Here is a 21795-nt window from a genome sequence, read left to right on the forward strand (position 1 = left end):
GTAGAGATCTGATTTGAAGCTCAGCCCAATTCCCCAAAGCCCCCTCTGCTTTGAGAGGAGGGTGGATGTACGTGTCCATCATCTACGTACCGCACCATGCAGCACCTAAGTGTGACACAACAGAGACTAATCTAAGGTTGGAATGAGGCCAGCATGCGCATATTGCTCATATCTGCAAACACCCGCACAGAGACTAAGATGAAATTTCACATGAATGTAAAAAGGGTTATACAAAGATAAATAAGCATTAAATAGGTTGTATGACAAGCAACATAGTGCCAATGTCTTCCTTCGGTTAAAAAAGCATTTGTTTTGCTCAAGCAGCTTTAATGGTTGCCATAGTGACATGCCACAGGAACAGTGTGTGCATAATCTCTAGCCAGCACTCGTAGCCGACATGATGCATTTCAAAATGTTTCCAGGATGACTGATCCTCGTAATGAGCTAGTTCCAGACCCTCACAGCCTGAACTTGGTAAACATAATTAGATGGATAACTATAGGTAGACTAGATTCTAGTGCTCCATTCTAAAATCATTGGTCAGAGTGCTCTGTCAGGAAACGGAGGACACGTTCAGTAATTCTCCATCAGGTGAGCAATATCAAGCACTCTATCATCAGCCACGCTTGATTTCTGAAGGAAAATCTTTCCAGCTTCAATGAAATTGATGTGTGAATGTCAACTGAAGTCTGAATGTTTCAGTGTGGCTTGTCACAAGGTTTATATTTTGATGTGCTGAGTGGTCAACTCTAACAACCTAATAACATAAGGTCAAATGGCAATTTATTTTTTAGAACACCATCCCCAAACTCAATTGCAATAACCGTAAAAAATAAAGTGATATTTATTTAGCATTTCTATAGCTTTTCACCTTCTGTGTAAGACAATTTGCTGGTTTGTATCAATTTAAAGAAAATGCTTACTTGGCCTAAACTGTAATAACCTGTCAGTGACATAACAGGTATATTGTTGTCAATTCTTCCACACAGGCTTCAGCCAAACTCCAAGTCATGCAATATCAACCATACTGTTGGTCAATCGATAATGTGTAACAAAAGCCAATGACAAAAGCTGACCAAATGCTTTCCTTTACACCGTTTTTGTAATGTAAAATTCTGTCCATGATATAATAAGTCATAGCTTATTAGGCCTTTAATACCAAACCAATGATAGAATAATCTACCACTGCTGTTTTTAAACACTCTTTGTCTTATTACATATAAAGGCTTTGATTGTTCTGTGCATGCATGTTACACACAATTTCACTATGATTTTAAACATCTTTGTATCAGCAGTAAATTATTTAAAGTGGGCCTCTGAAGTTTATTTCAAGGGCATTTCACTGTGGCAATGACACCTAGAGTGAATTTTAGGCCCATTAGAAATCAAGATAACACTGGGGATATGCTAGTGAAACCTTCACTGTCCTTCCCAATCAAAATACAAACAAAACATTTAAAGTAACCTTGGATAGTACCAAATGGGCAATAATTTCTTGTGCTTCATGTGTCATTTGAGAGTGTCCATACGCAATAGGAGCTGTGATTTGCAAGTGTACCAATGTCCACTAGAGGGCAATATAAATTAACAAAACAAAACTCACTAGAATGATTTCCAGAAGACACAATAATTCCAATAAAACATATATACAGGTTTGAGCTTCACATACTGTATCGGTTATTTCCAAAAGTTCAGTAGTATTCTTCTGTGCAGACAAGTCCATTTGACATACCGGTGCATTATGTTCACCTGGGTGAACCACACCTGTGAACAGAGACAGCAGCAATCCAACACTGGATTAGAACTTGAATTCCCTTAACCCTCTAGCAATCACTGAGCACCTGATAATCTGTCAACTGTAAACCTGCAGTGAACCATCTACATTTGTAGCCACATGATAGGCATTTAAACAGAGCAGTTTTAACATCAGTGTTCAGTATATCATGATTCTGTGATATGATGCCAGCAGTAAAATGAAAGGGTTCAATTTTTGTACTTCTTATTCATTCAATAAGTGATTGACACAGTGTCAACACTGAAACATTTTACTGAGTTAAGAGCAGCCATACTTCAAACATTTATGTGACTGCAAGCTCATACTGATATCTTTTAACAATCCACACAGAAATGAATTCCCGTGTTATGTGATAAAAAAAACAATGTGCCTGAATCTCTATTGTTCAAAAGCAAATAACCAGACAAAAATGATATTTTTGGTTATTTATATTCCATTACAGACACTGATCCTACACCGTGTGAAAATGACAAAATGAAGAGTCAATAAAAAGACCACACAAACCTTAAGATAAAATTTCTTTCACTTTCATAATTCGAGAGGCCACTTTCGTTCTTACAAGACAATGACAAGAATAAGGGTCTGGGTCATACAGGAGGTAACAGTCTGCTACTCTACACACTGGGCCCCAAAGCTAACTGAACCTGCCTTAACATTCACTGAAGCTCGTGTGGCTTTAATGATAGAAAACCACTAAGTCTGGCCTCCCCATGACCTTTTACAGAGACTTGCTGTGGTTATACAGCCAGATGCTGACAACTTATACCTTGAGAACTTTGTGTTCAAACACAATTCTTAGTTTTGAGACTTAAAGTCTGGAAACCCTTGGTTTAAAACAGCCTGCCTATCAGGTCCATTGGATTATTCATAGAAGTGCTGTTTATAATACAGCAGAATATAGTCCTTGGCCTTGATGAGGATTTGATTTGATAGGGACAAATTAATGAATAGTTATAAAATCAGTTCAAAGTTAAAATCTTCCACAGTAAAAACTAAAAAAGCTATACAACACATCACATAAAAGCAACAGATCAAAGAATTCAACTGAATCTTGATCAAAGAAAAGATCAGTCGTACTCATACCACAGGGATAACACCCTTAGACACTGAGCTGAAAGGTGCTTGCGTGAAAAACATGTTGCAATTTCTCCTAACTGCTTATGGTAGTTGCTGAAGACAGATTAACCAGCCCAGTCTGTATGATCAGCCATTGACTTCACTACGAGGTAGAAAACTACAAACAAGGGTTCCCAGACCACATGAACACTGAAGCTGTGGTGTGGCAGAGCCAGGCTTGGTGCTATAGGTCCTGCATCACAGTCAGTCACCAATGTCCACCAATGTTGTAGCTAGAGCATGTCTCACAGCTACAGTGCCAGCATGCCATTGAACCAGGCAGTGACACTGTTGAGGGGTGAGGCGGTTGCTATGGATCCCGCAGTCCTTGGAACAAGCTGCTCAGGCAGTAACAGTGCTAGCAGTCCACTGAGCTGGTTCATGTTAGCCGTCTAGTGCAGTCCACTGAGCTCTCGTCTCTTTGCTGATATACCTGTCGTCCACACTCAAGGCAGCCAGAGTCAAACATGGACAATTCTGAGCCATCCTAGCAATATGGAACATGTTGCTAAGGTGGGAAGGTGATGACGGTTATGGTTTCCTTGGTTTCAGTTTGTTGTGGACGAGTGCTGTCACCATCCATGAAGCCTGTTGGGGGGTTGCCGGTTCTGTAGTATTGGACACCTTCTGTCTGGAATGAGCACCTTCGCTCAGGAAACCATTAGTTGGCACAGAGTCAGGTTGCCGTGGCTACAGCGCGGGCCGACCGTTGAGTTTGTCGTGCATGAGCGTCATGGCGCCGCTGGCGAAGTCGCGCAGCACCTGCACGGTGTCGCGCTGCAGCCGCAGCGACTCGCTCATGAACTCCTGCTGCGTCTCGGCCAGCTGCTGCACCGACTCGGCCAGCAGCTCCAGCGAGCGCGACACCGTCTCCAGCAGCGCGTTGCTCATGTGCTGCTCCTCCACGCTCATCACCGCCGCCCGGCTCACGTCCATGCCGCACACGGCCACGGCACTGCCACCGCCCGCGCGGTCCCGGTCGGCAGGTCGGACGCTGAGGGAGGGCGCAGAGGTCGGAGGTTGAGGAGGAGGAGGAACTGTCGAAGAGGAAGAGGGAGGGGGGAAAAGGGACGTCTCGGAGCGGTGCACGGCCCCAACGCTAGTGTTGCTGTTGTTGTTGTTGGCACTGGCACTGGCAGTGGGAGTTGGGGTTGAAGTGGACAGGCGTGAGGTGTTGGCCTGGTCATCTTCCAAGTCCGCCTGCTGGTTACTGTCTGAAGGGGTAAAGAAAGGAACAGGACAGGAGATGTGGTGTGTTAGGTGTTACTGTGTTACTATCACCCATCAATATGAAATTGTCAGCAAGATACCTTCAAAAAGTCTGTGCTACTCACCTTCTGTAAAAGGCATTTCAAAACTCATTTCAAACGACGTATCTCCTGAAATGAAGAAGATAGAATATCTAATCATCCAATCATGTACTCTATGTGTCCATGGACAATACAGCATGTTAAAATATTAGCCCAAAGTGACTGAAACCACTTTGCTTTACTGTCTAGTTATTAGCCAGGTATCCAAGGGTACTGACATTTGCCAAGTTCACAGCTTTGGTAAAAAAATGCCTCTTCCCTAATGGTGTCTGTGTGGTCGTTAGCATTCCTGTGATGATGTGAAACTTTTTGCCAAACTGGTTCCCCTGGTATGCTTAAAAGGTAGAGAATATCTGGCAGTTATATCAGTGAAAGCTCTGAGGATGAAAAGCTTGTCGGCAAGAAATTAAAGAGACCAGTGTTCTTTATGGATGAACAGAGACATGTTAGAGATCTTTGGTGTGCTTACAGCTAATCACAACTAAAGCCTCATTACAAACCAGGAGCAAGAAGAGAGAAAAAAGCTTCACAGGCAATCACAGAGATAAACTTGGGAAAAACTGGGGCCACTGTAAAACGCAACCACTCACCAGAGCTATCAAATAAAGAATTGCCTTCAGTGTTGTCGTCTTTTGAACCTGGCAGTGGTGGTGGCGGTGGCGTAGTCATGGAGGAAGTGGAAGGCACAGATGTGGATGCAGATGTTTCAAATGGGGGTGGCATGGTGGAGGGTGAGTCCAGGGCACTTGTACCCACCCCTCTGTCCCCTTCCCCTGCTTCAGGTGAGCAGTGCAGGGAGCCCATCCCCGCTATGTCCATGTCCATATCATCGTCATCCTCCCCTGGCCCGTCCTCTTCCTCACCCAAACCGATTGCCGCACTGTTGCCATTTCCGTTGCTACTGTTACTGGGCCGTTGTCCACCCTGCTTGTTGTCCAACTCTAAGATATTGCAGATGATGTTCTCTGTGGGAGTGAACTCGCGCAGGAAGCGCCTCTTTGGCAAGCTTGTGACCCTTGAGCGGATGCCTGCCACTTTGCGCTTGGTGTCACACTTCATGTCTGACCACTTCTTGATGACCTCTGTGACCTCGCGCTCACACTCGCCGATCTCATTGATGCGAGCGGTGATCTCCGCCCAGGTGCGTTTCTTCACAGATGACGGCACACCATAGTTAAACTTGCCTGGGGAAATCATATGTTTGTCACATTTTATTACTTGGCAGATTCTTTAGTCCACCATCTTACATTTGAGGTTCAATGCATGCATGCATGCAAACAATTAAACACATGACAACACAAAATAGGACATATGGCAAATGTATGTATTTATGTATGTATAAGTATGTATTTCATTCACTGCAAGCTTTGTACAAAGTGTATGCATGAGTGCATGACAGACCATGTTTTTAGCATTTCTCATTAAATCAAAGTAACTTTGAGCACCCACCAACAACAATGTGGCGGTTCTTGCGGACCTCATCCAGGAGGATGTGCACCTCACTGAAAGTGAAGCGAGCTTTCCTTTTTTTGAAGCGCACGGCCACACCATCCTTGTCGATAAAAACTGGCGGTGATGTAGAGGATGTCATCCTCCCCCATCAAACTGACACAGACCTATAGAATAGTCCTGTGTGGACACATCAATTAAAAAGACAGTTTAGGACTAAAAGCCTGCCTTAATTATGACAAAAATACATCATATTTAATTGAAAATAAAAATGTGTGGTGGACTTTTAACATTAACATGTGGTATTTCAAGACACAATATGTCTGTACAAACACACCACACAATCCCACTCAAATACACACACAGAGAGAGTGGGTGATTGAAATGTGGAGACGGAGATGTACTGACAGATACATGTGCAAATATGTAGTCTGTAATAATACGATTCACCACAGGTACAGTAATTACATTTGGCGAAATGGTGCAGATTCCTATGTTTCACCAATGGACAGACTTCGTGAGTTGTATGATACAACTGAGCACGCCCACTTTATCAGAGATGCATTTTCCCCCCTCCGACAAGCGAGCTACATCTTCCAGTAGGCTATGATGGTAACGTTTACATTAGATTAATTTTGATCTGGTGCTAACGTGTTATGTATAGACTAATGCGAGCTAACTCTAGTTTCTATCACTAATCGAACATTTTCTGCACTGATGATGGTTCAGCAGGACAGAGTTAACTGTTACATCTTAATATGTTCCTATGTACCACATCGTTTCTGTGCATGCTTTGACCATGTGCACTAGTCAACCTATTCATCCTCTGTATGCCTTTAGTGTTTGAAAAAAGGACCACTGGTGGATTTCCATAATGGTAATGGATAGCTAGTAACTTTGCTAACATTAATGCTAGCTATCGTTAATATTAGCTATCATTAATATGGTAATGGATAGCTAGTAACTTAGCTAACATTAATGCTAGCTATCATTAATATTAGCAATGTATTTTAAAAAAATAATTCACGTGAACATTGAAAATTGATTGCTTCATCGGCGAATGCAATGATATCGGTATGTTTGTCTGCCAAACACGCAGTACAACGACGCAATTGTACTCGCATGCTCATGATTACGATTGGCTTTCGATATCTTCGTCGTTGCCCTAGTTCTGGTAGAATGGCACAAAGCAAGCGTTAGCTAGCTACTAGCTACCTACCTACCTACCCACTGTCATTAAACCCGGAACGCACATGTACGTAGACTCCTCAAGTGTACAGCCTAAAGTCAGGAAACATCCACTAACTGTCAAGACATAATAAAGTGATCTAAATGATCGTTAAGCACCGTGAGTGTACCTTCAATACGGAGCTTTTCGTGTTCCTTGTGCTGCGGACGGATATCCAGAAACTTCGTACAGTCGGGTGTAGCAACGTTGCGCAGACTCCGTGTGCCTTTCCTCCGTCCATGTTGCTGGATGATGCTGTAGTACCGACTATGGCCACTACCTTCGAGTCGAGGCGCTGTTTGTCTTCTCCCCCACCTTCTTACTGAGAGGTTAGGTGGTAGCTGAGGTACTGAGATACTGAGGTAGCTACCACACAGCTCTCTCCCACCCACCAATCTCACTGATTTTATTACATTTGTTACTACAAGACAAAGCACAATGTTATAACCTCTTGTCAAGTTTCAAGCTATCACTCAATACCATCAAAGATAAATGAATTCCACAAACATAACATTAAACTTGAAATAATGACAGGTTGGTGAAAGTTAAATTGATTATAAACAAAGCTATTAGATATTCCAAGACTGAAGGCTGAAATGACTATCCACACACTCACGATAATGACTGTTTTATTTGGTATAAAATATGAGCATTAACAACAGTGACAGAATTTTGTGACCCATGGCAAATGTTACCACATTCTTGTATGGCTGGTCTATCGACACCTACTGGCTCCATGCAGCAATGGCACTTTGTACTTTAGTGTGTGTGTGTGTGTGTGTGTGTGCGCGTGCATGTGTATGTGTGTGCGTATCTGAGGGTGAGTATGTCTGTAAACAGAATTGTGTACGTACGTAGGATGTAATTGTGCACGCTAATTACATCAGATGGAACCTGTTAATACAGATACCGTCCCTGATTGGTACAGCTACTTAGAGGCCCTAATGATCTGCTGCTATCTAGAATACAGCATTCCACATGAAGCAAACCAGTTAAGACAAAGTGCATAAAACAAGTACTAAAAACAAAGTATATAGAGGAAGGCAAAAAAACAACATGCAGGTGAATGCAGCAGAGCCATATTGGAGCAACATTCTGTGCTGGAGAAGCCTTGAGAATGTGGATTGGGGTTGAGGGCTGTGCAGTGCAAACAAAACATTTCTCCATTTATTGGCGTCTTCTGTATTCAGGAGTACATTGTCAACTGAAGCCACTGAAGAGAGAGGGGGGAGTGGAGGCAGTAGGACACTTGTAATTCCACGACAAAATAAACATTTCCATATGTAGTATAGTGATCAATATAAACTACAAATGAAAAACATAAACAATTATATCTTTAGTATAATTGGACAAGACTTAGTGAAATTGATTTTAGTTTGATTGCAAAACGTGAAGAAATTGTAATTTATTTTGAGGATTACATCATGTTATTATTTGCCTCTAGGAAATTGGTGGCGTCCATTAAACAGACATGAATATCTGAAGGGCAAAATCCCCTCAGTGAGGAAGTGCTTACCTCTTGTACGTTGACTTTAATGGTGCCATTGTTGTCCTTGTCCAGGGTTTTGAAGGCACCTGAGAGATAGAGAAAGAATGAGAAGTGGAAAGGAGCTTGGTCTGATATATGACCCTAATAGTCAATTCAACGGGTCAACAAGAGTTATTCCCAGGTTGTGGGAATTCAAATTGGACCTCAGTCGCATACATAATGAATTTGCAGGCTGCAGGAGGGGGATTTAAACTTGCTGCACAGCACCAGCTGTGGAAAGCAGGAAACAGGCTGTACAATAACTTGTTTGTTAAGAAAAGTGAAAGTGTGCTGTGTTAAAACTGAGACAGTGATGTAGAAATAATCGTGGTTGTAACAGCACATAAATCACAGATCTTGCAGCATATTTAAAAACAAAACACTGGAGGCAGACATGTACACAATACATATAATGAACATCATATTCAGGGGAAATAAACCAAAGGGAGCAAATGTGTAAAGCTTTGAATTCTATCTACAGTAGTTGACATTTACACCATGTAGTAGCCTAGGCTCGACAATTTTCTCGTTTCCCCATAGTGACTGTATTCCACTGACTTCTCTTTTTATCTTTGCTACCACAGTTAGTGTTGCATGTTTGTTGTAGTTGCCCGAATTCTCCTGCCAAAACTGAGAAACAGCTCCGCTGCTGTACACAATTCAGCTTTGGCAATACAACATATTCAGTAAGGATGAAGGACCTTTATTACTGCCAGCCTTTTGTATTTATGTTAGCTGTAAGGTATGAGCTACACCAGGCGCGTAACTGAAGCGTTCCGTTCACGACGCATAAAATCCATTTTAGATGAATGGTCTATTTTTTTCGAACGTACGCCCCACTGTCACGTCTGGTGTAGCTACTTCCATTGATTATAATGGAAGCTAATTGTTGCAGCAGACGCAACGCTAACGGAACACTTCAGTTACGCGCCTGGTGTAGCTCAGCCCTAACAGTACCACTGTTGGTAATAGAGGAGGGAGCTGCCATAGAGGCAAACTAGTTGGTCAGTTACTTTCACCAACGTCCGAAACAACAGCTATTTAGCTAATTTAGCAATGCTAGATAGGTGCCAGTAGATGGACTATGGTACATGATGTAATTACCATATATATTACAGTACCCTCCAGAATTATTGGCACCTTTGGTAAAGTTGACTAAAAACAGGTATGAAAAAATATATATATATATTTTGGTGATTTATTGTCATCTCACAATGAAAACAGTGAGGACAAATCCAACCTTTAAGGGAAGCAAATTTATTCTGAGAAAAAGGAAAATCTCATAAAGAAATAAATAGTTTTAATAAAAACACGTTGCTCACAATTATTGGCACTTATTTAGGTTAATCAGAGTGTCTGTTAACTTTCAGAGGTAGTTCATGACTTTCTTTTTCACAAAGGTATGAAAATAAGGTGACAGAGTCTAAATCGCCTAGTCATTTTTCAACATGGGAAAGACAAGAGAATACACTAAATTTAAATAAAAAGAAAGTGTGTTAACATTTGTAAATCAGTAAATGGTTATAAAAACTTTGTTGGTTATAAAGTACTTTGTTGAAAATGCCCATATTTACAGTTAAAACAATAATTAAAAGGTTCTAATCAACTGGAAATGTGACAAACATGCTTGTACAAAGACCCATGGTTATCTTGCCCCCACGCACAGTATGGAGGATGGCAAGAGAGGAAAACAATTCCATAATAACCACTGTTGGAGAGTTACAGAAAAAGGCATCATCTTCACCAAGTCCCCCAAATCTTCAAAAGTGACCTCTCTGCTTATAGATTATTTAGAGGGCATGCCAGGTAAAAGCCTTTTCAGTAATTTAATTACAAATGTAAATGGCAGGAGTTGCTGAATGGTACAGTGACTTTGTCTGGAATTGTGGTCTTTTGTCAGATGAAATGAAAATTGCGCTTTAGGTGGGTTTGGCGTACATAGAAGAATAACTACTGAACAAAAAAAAACATGCCTAATGAGAACTATGGTGGAGGGGCTGTGATATTGTGGGGCTGTTGGGCTTATTCCCAAAGGCCTTGGGAACTTTATTAAGGTGCAGAGAGAGATGAGAGAGAGAGAGAGCTACCCAAGACATATTAGATGTCCGCTGATATAGGCTAATTCTCTGACTTGGAGGCCAATACTTGGATTGTTTTCGACCCACCCCTCCCACCAGAGGTAATGGCACAGAAGCCTCAACTTTGTTTCAGGGTTAGAGAATATGTTTGTATGTGTGTGTGAGTATCTGTATGTGTGTGTGGGTTGTCTCACTTACGGCACATGGCATCTAGTCGCACCAGGCATCCGATATAGTTGTCAAAGTCCATGTTTCCACTTTCGTCACTGTAGCGACGGATGATCATGTCAAAGAGCTGGTCATTTAGAGGGAAACCTGAGGAAAAGAGCAGCAATTAAACACGACTCTGAAGAAAGGACTGCAGGGATACCAGAAACTAGACAGCATCCCTGAAATACCTGAATATATGAAATTAAATATGCACACCACTCATGTTATGCAAAACCATTGGATAAACAACAATATGCACACACTTTTTGCATAATTCCATGTCGTGACAGGCCATACTTGGATACCATACTGCTCAGTAGTTTTATTACAAGGGTACATCACAATAATAAATAAATTATTACACTGTTGTAAATTAACCTGTGTATTTGTGTCAAGGTAGAGCTAGACACAAAGTGTGCACTGCATACCTACTGCTGCACCCATATGCTAAAACATGTACTTTATTACTAATTACTCATCTTCATACAATTTAGCACTATAGCTAAGCTGTAAGCAGATGTGTTAGTTCTGAAATCTCCTGCATTCTTTACTTTGCTTTCAGTAGCTGTTTTGCTTTAAAGGGATATTCCACCATTTGGGGAATTATACTCATTTTCCACCTCCCCTTGAGTTAAACAATTGATTTTTACTTTTCTCCAGTTCCTTCAGCCGTTCTCGGAGTCTGGCGATACCACTTTTAGCCTAGCATAGATCATTGAATCGGATTAGACCATTAGCATCTCTTTTGCTAGCATCACGTTTAAAAGTGACTACGATTTCCGGTAATTTTCCTATTTAAAACTTGTCTCCTCTCAAGTTAGAAAGTGTAATCAGACCAACGGAAAATGAAACGTGGCGATATTCTAGGCTGATTTGACATGGAGCTATACTCTCATTCAGGTGTAATAATCCAGTCACTAACCAATTCGTCTGCTGCAGCTCAACCTTGTTGCTGGAAGTTAGCCTACAGGGACTATTTTCAGGTGCGGCATGATATCATTGTGCTTCTGCGCCCATGGTGTGATTTTCTGTTGGTCTTTTTACACTGTCTAACTTGAGAGGAGACAAGTTTTAAATAGGAAAATTACCGAAAATCTTAGTCACTTTTAAATGTGATGCTAGCAGGCGAGATGCTACTGGTCTAATCCGATTCAATGATCTATGCTAGGCTGGAGCTAAAAGTGGTATCGCCAGACTCAGAAAACTGCTGGATGAGCTGGAGAAAGGTAAAAATCAATTGTTTAACTCAAGGGGGGGGTGGAAAATGAGTGTAATTCCCAAATGGTGGAATATCCCTTTAAGCTGAGGCACAGTAATTGCTGGACCTTCATAGTCTAGACTATATCAGCTAGAATTATTGCATTGCTGTGGATGGTGGTATGCCTCCATGCAGCCGAGAATTTCTGGTTGACAGATATTTGTGTGGCGAGGCATGTAACATAGAGATTATTGAGGTGAAAGGAATCTAACCAGATGATCTTTTAGTACAAGTGAACGTTCATACCGAATCTGAAAAATGCATTCTTGAGATATAATGTTCACAAGAAATGGACATAGAAGTGGTCACAGTGACCTTTAATTTTGATCTCAAAAATCAAATGACTTCCATTTTAGAGTCCAAGTAAATATTGATATTAAATTTGAAGCACATGCCTTATGGCATTCTTGAGATATAGCGTTCACAAAAATGGGACTTATGTGGTCACAGTGACCTTGAACTTTGACCTCTAAAATCTAATCATTTCATCAGTAATCAGAACATTCATACCAAATTTGAAGCACGTGCCTGGAGGCGTTCTTGAGATATCAAGTTCATGAGATTTGGATGAACAGATGTATGTACGAAACGTATGTACGAAAACATAATGCTTTCAGCCACGGCGACCACCGAAGCGGAGGCATAATAAGACTGATGAGGCTGCTTTGTTCATGTATAGTTGGTATTTCATGTAGGTTGTCTAATACAAAAAAACAAATCAGGACCTAGCAGCTCATCAGCCAATTATGAACCATCTTACCCATCTATCTATATGAATTCCCAAATCCCCCAGTGGTGACCTGCTCCCAAAATACAATCACAATAGGCCTTAAACTAACACACACTAGTTACATCCATCCACTGATAAAAAGCACAGCTTTTGAATGTTCCCGTAATATTTGGCATGTCAAGGCTTATCCTCGGTCTCTCCTACCTGCAGCCCTGAATGCATTTGGCAGCTCATCTGCACCAATCATCCCAGAGCCATCTGCGTCATACTGCTTGTACACACCCTATACAGAGAGTGGGAGACAGAGAGAAAGACTCGTTTGTGGTATCAATGAAAAGAATATCGAACACACTGTCCAATGTTCTAACAAACCAGATATTACACCTTTATTAATTCATGCAAAAGCTGTTAGAATAATATCAACCATCTATAATGGGTCCCACGATGCTTGCTGAGAACAACGCAGTACAAAAAAAAAACTGATTTCTTATATTCTCTCCACTTTATAATCTCATGCCAAAACAACTTTCTCAAGAAAGCATCAGAAACCACTTCATACAGGACTCATTGATACCGGAGTCACACGTTCATTGCTCATGCTTCTCCTTAGATCCTCACAGACTCCTGAGTTGGTTTTACTGACACATCAATACTGTTCTCCATCGATATTGACTGCACACAAGCTGATGGTAATGAGCACAAGCCCGGGCTCTGTGTGACGTCAGTGCTGGCTGATGAAACAGCAGGAAGGATCTGACAGAAGGCCTACACTTTCATTTTCTACCCCCTTCTCAGTAGAAACGTAACTCACACTGCAGTACAGTATGATACCCGTGCATAGTGTATCTCATCAATAATGAAGAGTGAATTGACTGAATAAAAACGGCTGATATACTGTACTGTGAATGCAAAAGCAAGAACTACTCTGGAGGAGGCTTGCAAGTGTGTAGTGCCGCTGTTGAGGAGCCCACCTGCCATTTCTTGATGTTGTTCCACAGGTGTTTGAACTCATGGAAGCCCAGCTTGCCAGTGCTATCGCTCTGCAGGCGGGTTAAGGGTCCGTTGCTTCTCTCTTGTGTTACATGCAAATTTCTCACATAGGACATTCAAATGTGCTGACTGACAGACATGTCAACAAGACAAAAGGTCAGAATTCACATTCACCATTAGTTTGCTAGAATGAACATTAGTGTCAAATGCAAGGCTTACAATAGGAATGCACTGCATACCCACCCGACAGAGTAAAATAATTTGATTCTAAAAATAATTTTAAAGTCATGTATCAACAAATTGTCACTAGTAATTAAACTAAACTAAAAATAAACTATACTTGAGCACGTATTTCTCAACTGAATATTATGTAGTATGTCAGGGATACATGATCTCTTTCTCACACAGACTTATCACACACAATATAGGATACATCCATAACAGCCACCATACTCCTGCAGGACTCTATACTGAAGCCATCTGTCTTCAGGCCTTGATCTGTGGAATCATAAAATAAAATAAAAATCAACATCTGATTTCAGCGGAACCAAATCAAATCAGACCACACCAATCAAACATAATCGTGATCATGAAGTTTGATTACGTTTGGAAATGATTCTGTTGAGGATGTTCATCAGTTCAGTGGGGCTAACCTCCATATCCTACACAGGGACAAGAACATTTCAACCATGAAATGCTTTCATAATTCAGAGCATGTGAGTAACAGTGATGAATTCACTATGAAGCAGAAGGCTACAGTAAGTAAAACTAATAGCAGTACATTAAAACTATTGACTAAGACAAGCGTTTCCTTGAGTGAATGCCATTTTTGGCAATTGAAGAGGTGTTCATATACTCACATCCCCAGCGAGCTGCTGAAACACTTTGCGGAACTGCTTCTCCTCGTCGCTCTCATACTGATCTGCGTATGCGTGGGGCCTACGCACAGGAGGCTTAGGGAAACAAAAATGTCATCTTCCACTCATATACTGTACAATACACCCTTATAAAACACTGGTTCTGCATGGACCTAAAAGAGAGGATCTCTCAGATGAGGAATCCTCTTTGGCTTTAAAGTTCCCAGTAATTAAAAGGCTTCACCATAGGGAGAAAATCCCTAAAAACAGATGTCATAAAAACTGAATGCTTCTTTTGAGGGACTCCCATGCACCTTATCAAGCATCAAGCCACTTTTGATTTAAAAAGAACACTTACATTATTTCAGCCAATACTGTCAACAATATAATCTAACTGAACCGATTCCAGTGCTGCTCTACTGTCAGTAGGGAACATCATTTTGAAAGTGGCTTGAATCCTTTCTGTTAAATTACATATCTCATCAGTAACCACAAAACTAGTGCAACACGAACTGTAAGGAAATGTGTGTCATGACTCACAGGGTCAGAGGGTACAAACTGGGCTGGGTCGATGTTGCTGTAAGAAAGCAAAGAATGACGTACTTCAGAAATGCAAACATTCACTATGAGACATAATGCTAGTAAGATTATAAGAGAGTAAATATGTAGCACATTCTTATACTAAGATGCAATAGATAAATGAGCAGTTTAGTTTAGCATGTAGATGAACATGAACAAAAGGAAGGGGAAAAAAACATTTACATGAGTGGGGTAATCAAACACAAACTTGTGCAGTGTCATCACCACATACACTAATTGTGCCAAGCTAGTTGATTATACTATGTGCATCTGATGCACTGCTCAGTGCTCACCTGACCACATCCAGAATGCCTCCAATCAGTCTTTTGGCAAGAAACATCTTGAGCTGGCTTATATTCAGAATCTGAAAACGAGAGCAAGAGGAAACAACAGAGTAAACAGGTATTCACGTACAGCAAGGCAGAAAATCTATTTAATCTTAGATGGCGTAATTTATGGTATTGTGCGTTGTAGCGGATTCTGACACACCCACTACAACTATTTCCCCCCCCCAATGGGTCCCACCCAAAGACCTACCATTAAATAAACAAACATGTAACGTTATTTAAGTAAATGTCTTAACAATGACATATTAATTATTAGTGAAATTGATATGAACTGTAATGGCAATAGGTGAACATAAAATAGCATATGACGGTGTAATGTTTTGTCGACCTACAACTAACATTAGGCCTGACGCAAGTTTGCACCGCAGTTCTGGATTAACAAGCTATCGAAAGCAACAGCGCATTCTTGTTAGTAAACAAAATGTTGTCTAATTTAGTTAAAACGGCGAAAGTTAAACACCCCTTGTCCAAAATATTCACATGTTATTTGTCTGATTCATTAGGCTTTAACTTTGTTGGTCGGCTTTACTAGCATCCTGACATGCCCTAGCAAGCTAACCCTGTTTTCTTCAAATTATTCGCATACCTGTCAATTAATTAATAGGACGACCAGCGAAAAGTAGGGTCGAGAATACAAAGAAAATCAGAGTTTGCATCCTTCAAGGTATCCAGCAGTTGTATTAATGCTAATTAGTTAGCTATAATAATCATCTCTCTCTCAGGGCTGTCGTTAGCCATCTTGCTAACTAATGTTAGACTTGCTGGATTGCCATATCCCATTGACACTTAAACAATAAAATATATGTTATCGAGATGTCTGTAAACAGTATGACTATATGGACAGTTGCTCTTCTAACATACTATTCCACTTTGAACTACATAATGTTGCGCTTTGAACGCTTGATACTTACCAGGGCGGAGGAAAAGGACGTCTGCTGCACATTGGCAATACGTAGCTGTTACACATTAACTGACTCAAGTGTAGGAATCAGCAATTCTGTGTGGAATGAATCTGCGAACACGGAATTCATTCTAGAGAAGGGGTGGACAAAGTAGCCTACACAATTCCTTTAGCGAAAGTATAGATAGGCTACACCTTGTCAAATATTACTCCAATACAAGTGAAAGTTGCTAAATCAGATTTTTTTCTTGAGTTGAAGTACAGAAGTAATTGTTCGTAAAAATACAAAAATCCAGAAGTAGCTACAAGTCTTTCTCCTTTTGAATGTAGGTAATGTTTGGTCATTAATAGGGTAGGCCTATTATCATATCTTATCAAGTCGGTCATAGGACTTGAAGAGACATTACATCCAGCAAACATTTCACCTATATTTTCATAACTTTGCAATTGTTCAAATGGATGCAATAATATAATTGAAATCATTATTCTCTATTCACAAATCTAAACTATTTTCACTGCCAAATACAAAACCAGAAAACTCAAATATGATAATTTATCGTTTAGGCTAATAATTTAAAGATCTAGCTATGTGTTGAATGTCAGGCGATTAATTTCATTCCAATTTCGCAATGATCACGGAGGATAGCCTGGTTAACACCATACCACAACAAATCTCATTTGCTAACAGTCTGGATTCTCCCAGGCTATAGGATGTTCTGATGATTAATCTGTTGTCACCATCATTACCACAGCCAATTCAGCCAAGTTCAAATTAAACTATTGAAAAAATTTACTTCAAGAGATGATCTTTTGCGGGATCAAATGTGGCTAAAAGTAACGAGTAGCCTACTTCATGCTCAGATTTCAAATGTAGTGGAGTCAAAAGTACAGTATTTGTCTTTCAAATGTAGTGGAGTAAAAGTTTCCAAAAATATTAATACTCAAGTAAAGTACAGATACTCAAAAATCATACTTAAGTACAGAAATCAAGTATGTTTACTGTCCACCTCTGATGAGAAGCCTGCTGCCTGCTGTCACCACCACATATATCTAAATAAAACATTTTCTAGTTTATCCTGTAAGCATATTTGGCCAACACACATATCTAAGACGTCTAAAACAAACTGGTATGCTATTCTACAATAAGTAGGCCAGCTTGGGAAAGCATTTTTATGTGTTAAACAATGGCCAGAAAATAAAATTGCACACTCCCACTAACATTCATGTACACTTCATTCCAGTGCTAGAACAATTTCTGATTAAGGGTTAAGGCAAGGTTACATTTTTTTTTTGCCATAAACTAACCTTTATCCAAAAAAAGGTTCCTGAGGACCAGCTCAGTACTTTTTATAAGGACAATAAGTGAAATAAACATTTGCTTCTGGCATGCATTCTAGGAAAAGGTTGTACCATCAAGTGCAGAAAACCTGTTCTAGTTTTACCAGTTTGCACGCACACACACACACAGTAGTTTTAGAATAGCAAGCTATCGAGAGCCACAGCACATTCTTGTTAGTAAACAAAAATGTTGACTAATTTAGTTAAAACGACTAAAGTTAAACACCCCTTGTCCAAAATATTCACATGTTGTTTGTCTGATTCATTAGCCTTTAACTTTGTTGATCGGCTTTACTAGCTTCCTGACATGCCCTTGCACCTAGCAAGCTAACCCTGTTTGCTTCATTAATGTACACTTCATTCCAGTGCTAGAACAATTTCTGATTAAGGGTTAAGGCAAGGTTAATTTTTTTTGTTGTTGACATAAACATAAATAACCTTAATCCAAAAAAAAGGTTCTGAGGACCAGCTCAGTACTTAATTTGTATAAGGACAAGAAGTGAAATGTATATAAACATTTGCTTCTGGCTTGCATTCTAGGAAGTACCATCAAGTGCAGATGTTCAAGTAAAACCTGTTCTAGTTTTACCAGCAATTGGCAGATATGCATGCATGTTAAGAGGTCTAAAACAAACTGGTCACATACGTTTTTGTTAAGCATTTTAATACAGTTATACTGGTTATTAGTAGGGTGAGTTTGGAATTATGTAGCAATTAGCATTTTACTTGAAAACAATGACTGGACAATACTATTGCACACACACACACACACACACCGCAGTTCTGGAATAGCAGGCGCACACACACACACACACACACACGCACAGTCCCTGAAGCTTTCTCACAAAGCTTACCAGTTAGATGTCTCACAAATTAGTGTCATCAATGGTGCCACACCACACAGGTTTGGGAACAGCTAACATCATGTACTGTATGTCTGCTTTCTTCCCACACTTTCCTTTCCTTAGATACAATTTGTCAGATTCCACAACCCACAAAGTCCACACAGCTATTTGAAAAATAGCTGTGTTTGCTGAGGACTGATCATACAGACTGTACTTCTTGCCTAAATGCACAGCGCGCTGACAATGTCTTTTTCCTCCTGTCTGACAACAGTAACATTATTTCCTGCCAAGCAGTATGTTGGCATGGACGATCTTCGGTACATGGCGGATGGTGAGGGACACCCTGGTCCCTCTGGTGAGTGCCTCCCCGGGCTGGGCCAACGCAGAGAAGAGGTTTGCCACCCTCTCCGTCAATGTGTCCTGGCAGACATTCTGGATGCCGTGGAGCAGGTGCTGATACATCTCGTCCTGCAGGATGAGCAGGCTCCGCGGCCGCAGCAGCAGGGAGAGCAGGTACCGGCTCTCCTCAGTCTGGGGCCCCTCTATCTGAGTGTGGAGAAACAGGAGGAAATGAGAGAACAGTTAAAGACAAAAGAGAAATACACCAGCAAACGTAGCCTAAGGTATGATGCTTAGTGTATACTCATAGGCTCAGGACAATTTTTTGTGACAATTTGTCAGATTCCACAACCCACAAAGTCCACACAGCTATTTGAAAAATAGCTGTGTTTGCTGAGGACTGATCATACAGACTGTACTTCTTGCCTAAATGCAGAGCGCGCTGACAATGTCTTTTTCCTCCTGTCTGACAACAGTAACATTATTTCCTGCCAAGCAGTATGTTGGCATGGACGATCTTCGGTACATGGAGGAGAAAGCTAAGCGGTTCAATTCAATAACTGCCTGTTTTAGCCAAGTAATGCTTACTTATTGCATTGCAAAGAAAAAAACATCCTCAGGTGAACATGGCTATATAGTTATCAGGGGAGCCAGGAGTGAAACAAACGTCTCCCGATTCATCTTGGGTTATGTGTTAACTGAGTAAGCAAATGTGTGTGTGTGTGTGTGTGTGTCTGTCTGTCTGTCTGTCTGTGTGTCTGTGTGTCTGTGTGTCTGTGTGTCTGTGTGTCTGTCTGTGTGTCTGTTGTGGCGTTCTGCTCATGCTTACCTCACACTGGCTAATGGGCCTGTAGAAGTCCAGGAGGGTATGAGAGCCCAGGCTGATGGTTGTTACAGTGGGGTGATAGAGAGGGCCATCCACATGTGGCTAACACATTGGTCATAGAGATCATAGAGAAATACACAGGGAAAGAGAAAAACATGTCATCAATCACTCTAATTCTAGTATCACACAGTCCATGAGGAAGTGTCATTAGTAAGAGGATTAACATAAGATGGGTTGTGAACAACAGTATGAGGACAGTAGTTACCATAATGCCCTCCCCCTGTGTGTATTCATTCACTAGCACATGATTAGCAGCCTTTCCAGCAAATGCGCCAAGGGCAGATATTCTGTTTGTGTATTTCAGCAACCAATCAGGGAGCTTCTCTGCAAGCATACCCTTTGGGCGAGGCAGCCCACCTGAAAATAATAAGGGAAAGGAATAAATGTAAATCTAATGCAGAAATACATTATAAGCCAACACTTTGCCGTGTGTGTTTGTTTAGGGAAAGTCCCATAAGGCTTCTTGAAATGATGGAAGGTTCAGATTTATTTTAACATATTTTAAAACACATCTTGCACGACTGAAGAAGGGAATTTATTCAAGTCTTGTCTTACACATTTTAACATCCTGCCTACACAAGTTATTTTTACATCCTACATACACAAATTAACATTAAGAAACATACACACCCCAGTTTTGTAGCCTCCTTCCTGACAACTGTGTCCATTTAGGTTTGGGAGCTTTGTACACCTGGAGCATGTAAGAATTGAGATGGACATGGCGTTATCTTGAATCCGTTACGCACATTCTTTACAATGGCAAGTACAGCAAACAAAGTTATTTTGTGTTGACGTGGGCTAGTTTCCACCTCTTGTAAGAGATACTGCTCTTCGACTTCTGTGATAAAATCTGGGATGTAGTATACTGTGGGTGGTGCCTAGAAATAGAAAAGGGGTGCACGTGCGCGTGAATACAGAGACAAATGCGTGCACAGGTGATCATAGGTAAATGAAACACTAGCCTAATAGATGTCGTAGCGTAGCTCACATAATGGTTTATTAAAATCGCTTACATTTGTTACAATGTACTCTCCCAACTCCTTGGATATTTCACATGGGTATGCCATGTTTGGTGATGTAAACATTGCCTGGAAAAAAAAGTAAATAGGCTATGAACAAGAGAACTGCCTATGCTACTCTGTAAGGCTCATGACATTTCTCATACACGCATCCAGGCTCCGTCCAATAAGGTAGGCTTACATTTATTTCAGACGACTTTCTCGCTAGCAGGATATTAATAAGACTATTCCCGTGCAAACAGCATAGCCTACCTTTTCGTTTTTTGCCAACAAGCCGCAAGCCTGCTACCGGTTAGGTTACCTCCAATCTGTCGTATCATGTCTGTCGTTGGTTGCATAGGGATCAGCTCTCGATTATACCGTACGTACTGCCATCTAGAGCTATGGAATATAATTAAAGTAGCCTGGGCTGGTTGTTGCAAACCGCTGAGCAACTGGATTGTAGAAACACACATTAGGCTACAACGTTCTCTTTGTCTGTAGCATAGACTGTCTGTAGCCTAGTCTTTCCTGACGAGGCTATATTCAAGATATAAAATAAATGTGCATGTGTTCGTGAGTCTATATTTATCATGTGTATCTGTTTTAATCATTTGACTTGTTAGGCTGGATTTCCCACCTCTTCACCACCAAATTCAGCATCAGCATCAGCATTGCAGCTATGGAAGCAGGTTGCCATGGTTACACCAGAGGCAGAGCGCATCTTCAATGGTTTACCTTTATTAATGGCTATTGATCCAAGGAGCCAATAGTGGTACATACGTTGTTCACTCTGCTTTATTTATTTCTGTTAAAATACTTGAATGTCAGAATGTCAATTTGCTCTTTTGTATTTTATAACACACTGTCGTTGGGTTTAGTGCTGTCATTTTGCATTTTTTATAAAATAGCCTAGGCTACAATTGCAGAAACACTCACAGGAAATGTCAGCACCACATTCAATACACCTATATCCCCATTTTAGTAGGCTGTAATGGTACTTACATTAAGGG

General features: G+C 40.8%; 3 protein-coding genes across 3 annotated transcripts; all 3 read right to left on the minus strand.

Moving 5' to 3' along the window:
• Positions 1-820: 820 nt before the first annotated feature.
• On the minus strand, positions 821-7164 carry zgc:153990 (uncharacterized protein LOC768125 homolog). The gene is made up of 5 exons (XM_042091470.1): positions 7029-7164; positions 5671-5850; positions 4812-5405; positions 4246-4290; positions 821-4125 (listed from the first exon to the last, which is right to left on the minus strand). The coding sequence occupies exons 2-5, from the start codon at positions 5810-5812 to the stop codon at positions 3602-3604; spliced, it is 1305 nt and encodes a 434-aa protein (XP_041947404.1). The 5' UTR covers positions 5813-5850; positions 7029-7164; the 3' UTR covers positions 821-3601.
• Positions 7165-7510: 346 nt separating this feature from the next.
• Positions 7511-16504, minus strand: capns1a (calpain, small subunit 1 a). Its single transcript, XM_042091472.1, has 11 exons — positions 16387-16504; positions 15422-15492; positions 15090-15126; positions 14553-14645; positions 14297-14354; positions 14126-14190; positions 13674-13742; positions 12907-12985; positions 10703-10819; positions 8415-8473; positions 7511-8111 (listed from the first exon to the last, which is right to left on the minus strand). The coding sequence occupies exons 2-11, from the start codon at positions 15466-15468 to the stop codon at positions 8085-8087; spliced, it is 651 nt and encodes a 216-aa protein (XP_041947406.1). The 5' UTR covers positions 15469-15492; positions 16387-16504; the 3' UTR covers positions 7511-8084.
• A 1853-nt stretch (positions 16505-18357) lies between these two features.
• Positions 18358-21285, minus strand: alkbh6 (alkB homolog 6). The gene is made up of 7 exons (XM_042091471.1): positions 21056-21285; positions 20798-20872; positions 20594-20662; positions 20415-20475; positions 19990-20141; positions 19728-19826; positions 18358-19105 (listed from the first exon to the last, which is right to left on the minus strand). The coding sequence occupies exons 2-7, from the start codon at positions 20867-20869 to the stop codon at positions 18836-18838; spliced, it is 723 nt and encodes a 240-aa protein (XP_041947405.1). The 5' UTR covers positions 20870-20872; positions 21056-21285; the 3' UTR covers positions 18358-18835.
• Positions 21286-21795: the final 510 nt, after the last annotated feature.

The sequence above is a fragment of the Alosa sapidissima genome, chromosome 5 (assembly GCF_018492685.1).
Source record: "Alosa sapidissima isolate fAloSap1 chromosome 5, fAloSap1.pri, whole genome shotgun sequence".
Classification (NCBI taxonomy): domain Eukaryota; kingdom Metazoa; phylum Chordata; class Actinopteri; order Clupeiformes; family Clupeidae; genus Alosa; species Alosa sapidissima.